General features: G+C 30.8%; 1 protein-coding gene across 11 annotated transcripts in view; it reads right to left on the bottom strand.

The window, feature by feature from the left end:
• Positions 1-6,828, bottom strand: part of EPHA6 (EPH receptor A6) — a 955,687-nt gene that overhangs the window by 897,332 nt on the left and 51,527 nt on the right. For all 11 annotated transcript variants that reach the window (XR_008624784.1, XM_034956983.2, XM_034956977.2 and 8 more), the window contains exon 2: positions 5,104-5,168. Coding sequence is in view for 10 of the 11 variants with exons in the window: in XM_034956983.2 (XP_034812874.2) it covers positions 5,104-5,168 (65 nt within the window). In the remaining variant the exon portion in view is untranslated. The remainder of the gene's footprint in view (positions 1-5,103; positions 5,169-6,828) is intronic.

Below are 6,828 nucleotides of genomic sequence, written 5' to 3'. Positions count from 1 at the left end.
TTTCTTTTCTAGGGAAATGCTTTCAAGGAACTTAATACACTGGCCTTCAAATTCTATCTCCTGGTTAATTCGATTCAGCATCTTTTAAGAGGCCGTTACCACACTGAAATCTCACATCTAGGGTCAATGAGTCTTTCTATTATTACTGCCCATATTTGCTTTGGCAATTCTTGGTTATGAAGCTAACTTAATAAAATATAACATATGTTTTGATTATATATCAAGCAAACCTGGATATAGTATTCACAGCTAAAGATCATAACTAGTACTAGATCCTAAGAGGGTTCATATATTTTTGTAATGACTGACCATGTCCACCACCACTTCCAGTACACAAAATAGCATTTTTCACATAATGTGTGGTGAAAGATTAAATAAATGAGTGTACATGTATATTTTATTTATATTTAAATGAAAAAAGTACTCATTCTACATTTTTGTCTTATTAGTTAAGTAAACAAAGGCACAAAAATATAATTGTGGTTCAGAAAAAAAAATATTTGATACATGATAAAACCTGATTTTGGAAAAAGCAAAGAAACAAATGGTCTATATAGAAGTCTGGATTTTTCATTTCTTTAAAATATTTGGGGTTCTTGCAGTACTCCTAATGATAATATTTATGTAATGTTTATTATGAACCAGACATTATTTTAACTTCTTTACATATATTACATAATTTCATCCTTCTAATAATCTAATGATATGAGTACTATTATCAAGTCCTTTCCCTTATGTGGATGGCAATTAACACCTCACAGCTATAAAATGTCTTATAAACATGGATATTAAAGAAATGTACACTGATAGAATTGATTAATTAACAAAACCTAATGCATTTCTTTGAAATATGGAACAATATAATTGAAATTAACATGATGGGTGTTTAGAACATTACCATATATGTTGTGAAGTTTCTAAGAAGAAAAAATATTTAAATATCAGTTTGAAAACAGTAACTATAGCAATCCATATTCACCAACAGAAATTATCACCAAAATTTACATTTTCAGAACTTGAATATGTACATGGTATAGTTTTGGATAATTTCAATTTTAGGATGAATCAAAATGTAATACTGAAATCTTCTACTATGATGAATTACTTCTTACTATATGAAATATATAAATTGCATTATAAAAACAAATGTTTATTGGTAATTACTCCATTCTCTATCATAGTACATCCAACCTTTGATTTTCACCTTTGGAAAAATTATATTAGGAAATGATGGGCTCCGATTAATGGAATAAAGTATCTTTCTACAGAGGTTGATTGTAATCTATGCTTCTTTTATTATAAAAATAAAAATCATTAGTTGTTAGGTTTACTTACAGCTTTTATTTACACATGAATGACATGTTTATTTTCCTAACTGTGATGGTTAATTTTATGTATCAACATGACTAGGCTAAAGATAACTGCTAAAACATTATTTCCAGATAACTGCTAAAACATTATTTCCAGGTGTGTGTGTAAGGATGTTTCTGGAAGAGCTTAGTATTTGAATCAATAGATAAATTAAAGAATATCTGCCCTTCCTCACTCATGTAACTTGACCTCATCCAATCCACTGAAGTGGAGATAGAATGAGAAAGATGTAGAAAGGACAAATTTGCTCCCTCTTCTTAAGCTGCGACATCTGTCTTCTCCCGCCTTTAGAAATCAGAGCTCCTCGTTCTTGGGTCTTCAGACTTGGGAACTGATGTCAGTACCCACTCCCCGGGCCTTTGGACTAGGACTAAATTACACCACCAACTTTCCTCGTTCTTCAGTTTGTAGATCATGGGACTTCATGTCCTCCATAATCATGTGAGCCAATTCCCAAAATAAATCTAAATCTCTCTCTCATTAGGTAGAAAAACAGATATAGATATGTGTAACAGATACAGATATATTTCCTATTAGTTCTTTTTCTCTAAAGAACCATGACCAATACATGAAGTATTTCAGGGTAAGTTTCCTAATACCAATTCACTATGTCCAACAGATAAGATCACATATCTTGTACTATATTGCATTGCTGAAGCCCTAGTGATCATCTAAGTCAGAGCACACAAAAATTATCTGTAAAATATGATATTCAAAACCAATATTCAGTATTAGAGAAACACAAAGATTTCTAATCTCCAACTGCCATTAAAATAAAATGTGATGTAATATCCAACAGCACTTTTGTTTTCCTAACATCAATTTTGTCTTAATGTTTAATTAACAGGTACTCCACTGTTGAAAATGATATCTGATTTTATATACTATAGTGGCTATATCTAAGTCCAATACAACTATGTAACAAAGATCTCATCCACTATGTACACATTAAACATAGGTTTTAAAAGTTAACTTACTGATGCAGAGATATGCACTGTCTACCTCAACTTAGTGAAATTCTAAGTCTTGCAAAATGTGGTTTAGCCTATGATTACAGATCCTATTTCTCACTGTACACCTCCACTCCAGCCAAATGATTATTTCCACTGCAACCCTACAGGCCAAATGATTCTTAGCATTCCTAAAACCTGATACATACATGAAATAATTCTGTGCCTTTGCTCAAGCCACTCCTTTCGCCTAGAAGTTGCCTTCTCCCTTTTTTTTCAAGGCCAATTCCTTCACGTTTTTTTTTTTTTTTGAAAGAGCTGACATGCAACTTCTTATTCCCAATTTTCCTTGACCAGAATTAACCTCTCCTTTTATTATTCTTTCACAAAACATTACTCAGAACAACCTGAAGACACATTCTTTGGCCTAGTGATTCTGTATAATTATCGCTGTGCTTCAATACCCCTTGAGGGTAGAAAAATCTGTCTTAGGCACGATAACAGGGTATTTGGCATAGAGCAGCATAAAACAGAAGTTTGTTAAATTGAATTCAGGACAATGCTTAAAAGAAAAAGTATATTTTAAATGTTGGCACAAATGAATTGATAAGCAAGTGTTTTAGAAAATTCATAATTCTCTTTTCATTTCTGTAAGCCTAAAACGTTATTTGTTCAGACTATTCATCCTTTTTCCATAATTACTAACCACCAGAGATGCTCAATTTCCCACTGAAATGATTATTTATCAGTCTGTTCACAGGCACACTCTGAGTGCCTAATTCTGTAACTATATCAGCATGATATTACTAGTGGAATGATGATTTTAAGTAAAAAGAAAAATCTATGGAATCAATGATTAAATTACCTATATTTTATGTAGCACATTATACAATTTCAAAAATGTCAATTCTTTATAGGAAGAGTTTTTTTTCAATTAAAAAGTTATTCCTGAGAAATACATTATTTATAATACCAAACATACTTTACCTCATATATTGCCAATTATATTGTCTACATGTCTCTTCCACCCATGACATATTTGTAAAATCAACTGAATTAGTGTCTATGTAAAAATGTAATTGTTAAAATGGCCAATCAAATGAGCATGGCTCAGTGAAACTGAGTACCTGAAAAATTTATATGATTTCAACTGGATATAATTACAATTTTAATGTTTCGATATAAATGCTGGTTTACATGTTATAAACTGATTAATGGTTCTGGTGGATTTTAAGTACTGTAACCTATATTGATATCTAGATTATTTTCATTCTTGGCATTTTCAGTAGCCTCTTTCCCAAGTTCTTCATCCTTACTGAATAGTTCCTTATTTTAACCTATAAATAGCATTAAGTAAAGCTCCATTAGTACCAGTAATCTATCCTCTTCACTAAAAAAGAAAAAATAAATAAATTGCATATTTTTAAAATCTTATTTATACCATCTATTCATTCTACTGTTCATAAGATTAGACACACACACACACACAGTCTCTCTCTCTCTCTCTCACACACACACACACACACACACAAAAGGTATTTTAGAAAAGTTTCATTCATTTCTTAAAAGTAAAAACATGACCCACTTAATATACTCAACAATACGAATGTTTATTCATTTTAATGGAAATAAGACTGAAGATAAAAGCATAATCCTAGTTTAAGATACATACCTCAGAAACAGTTTGATAAGAGCTCTAGTAGAATAAACAAAAATTTCAGAAAAATAAACTCGCAGTATATAAAACTTACAAATTTAAAGAAGCAAATGGGCTGTTAAAGAGAGGAAGATTTCACTCTTCATAGGATATTTTAGTTGAAAATACACTTAGTGAATAACTGTTGTTGTAAAATGTCAAATTCAAACAGCAATATGTGAAAGATTCTAAAAGAATAAAACATATTTGGATCAATTTCTCCTTTGAGATTTAAATTTGAAGATATAATAAAAGAAGCAATGTGAAAATGTCAACTAAGAATGTGATTAATAAGAAAATTACCATTTCTAAGGAAAAAAAGGAAAGCTAACCCAAGTGTATCTGAAAACATGTGACTGCCTCTATTATTCAATATTTTGATTAACTAGACAAAAATCAAAGCAAAATGCTTTACAAACCACCCTTTTATTTTAGCTCAGTGTGAAAACGAGAAGTAGACATATATTGTAATATGAAAATGATGCAAAATATATAAAAATATATAAAAAGTCAAGTACAACCATAGCTAAAATGTTGGTCCATGAAAAACTATATTTTGCAAATTACACATCCTTAACAAGCCTTTAAATACAACTATTTCAGTTAACAAAAACCTAATCACCTTGTATATTTTCACCAAGTTCAAAAATGCATAATATTTTAGTAGACTTGTATTCTGTATTAAAAACCAAATTGTTAATATTTGCACAATCCATTTATACTACAGTAGTTTAAAGTTTATGCACAAATACTCATTGAGGGTATCAAATTTAACATAAATGTAACATATATAAACTTACACACAGAAATTTATATTTAAGGAAAATATTTATATGGGAGATATTCTAATGTCACTATGTATAAACACAGTATTAAAGAATAATTACTAATTTAGGAGAGAGGAAGGAGCTTTACATATCATTCCCACTGACTACCAGTTCTAATTGTATTTTAACCTTTTCTACGGGATGTGAGTTATATGTCAAAATTCATAACAAGTAGGGCCCAAAATTCACTGTTCCACCAACTATTAGGAGATCTTAAAAATCTAAAAAAGATGGCAATTTTTCAGATATTTAAACTTACCCCATTTAATGGATATGTTTTCCATCCTAGCTCTCCCAGCACAGTTGTTGTATCAAGCAACACAACTGGAATTAAATAGAAAATAAAAATTCCATGAATTTCTCAACTAATGCAAAAATATATTAAATTATTAAAGTTATTTAAATCATTAATGTCAATTACACTTATTATTATTCACTGAATTAAGTTTAATGAGTTATCTTCAGAAATTTACATATTAAATATTAATATAAAATAGTATTAAGTAATGATAAAATGCATAAAGTATTTAGAAATTAAAGTATGTATATTTTTGTTAAACAATGCTAAATGAAATTATTAAACAGAATTAAGTCTTTTTAATAGCAGATGTTTAAAACTGATAAAATAACTACCTTTGCTTTTCCCCCACTTTCATTTACAGTATTTTTAGACCACATTCAGGAAGAAAATCCTGTATTAAAGCAGATTTCTTGATTCTCTTTTTGTGCTATTAAATGTCCTTATATATAATCAGCCAAGTATTAAAAAAACTCATTTTGAAAAATCTTACAATCTTTAAAGCACTAACTACATTATTATTATATACACTAGGTAGTTTACTTATGGCTATAAGATGCGAAACCAAACGTAAAAACCATCTATCTCTTTTCCTGACCAAAAGTAATTCATAATCTTGTCAAAAAAGCAGACATGTAAACACATAATAACATTTTCTGTTAAATTATAAAAGTGAAGATTATATTAACATCCTAGCAATTAAGTTAAGCTAAAGTTGGGTTGGCAGTTCTGGGAGAACTTCACAAACGGGATCCAATATGAACTGGTCTAGGATGAGGGGGTTTCAATCAGATATGATAAGATTTTTTTTTATTTTATAATACTTTCTATAAACTAACTGAAATATGACTAAATCAGTTCTCAGTTGTAGGGGTGGAGACTACTTGGGGAAAGTTAGATGATAGAAACGATTGGGAAAGACAGATGGAGATCAACTAAGGAGAGTTTTTGTAGTGTTTCTGGCAGGTAAATGTGGACAGCTCATGATTCAGCAGATATTTATTTTTAACTACTACCTCCTAGGCCTCCAGATGTCAGTAGGCCACGAACCTCACTCTGAGAAACAATGCTTTGGTACCACATCATTAATTTTGGTTTTTCATCTTGTTAAGGAAGTGAGATTTCTTTTTCCTTTTTTTTTTTTTTTTGTTTGTTTTTTAAAGAGACAGGTCTTGCTCTGTTGCCCAGGATGGAGTTCACTGGCACAATCATACTCACTGAAGCTTCGAACTCCTAGACTCAAGGCGATCCTCCTGCCTCAGCCTTCTGAGTAGCTGGGACTACAGGCACGCACCACTGTGCCCAGCTAATTTTTTCATTTATTGTAGAGACAAGGTCTTACTATGCTATGCAGACAGGTCTCGAACTCCTGGCCTCAAGTGACCCTCCCACCTTGACCTCCCAAAGTGCTGGGATTACAGGTGTGAGCCAAGGCACCTGACTGGGGGTTTCTCATCTATAATTTTTTAAAATGCAATTGTGAGTATGTTATTTGGCACCTGCTGTTTGGTGTCTACTCTAAAGATTCCGAGGTTTTACTTAGGTGAACCACTGTGATAAATTTTATTGATACATTTTTCAAATATGAAAGTATCCTTAAATTCCTGGGTTAAACTCTACTTACTCATTGCAGAATATTCCTTTAGTATTGTTAAAATCTATTCACTAAACATACATTTGTAAAAC

The sequence above is a fragment of the Pan paniscus genome, chromosome 2 (assembly GCF_029289425.2).
Source record: "Pan paniscus chromosome 2, NHGRI_mPanPan1-v2.0_pri, whole genome shotgun sequence".
Classification (NCBI taxonomy): domain Eukaryota; kingdom Metazoa; phylum Chordata; class Mammalia; order Primates; family Hominidae; genus Pan; species Pan paniscus.
This window is presented reverse-complemented; position numbering and strand designations above follow the sequence as displayed.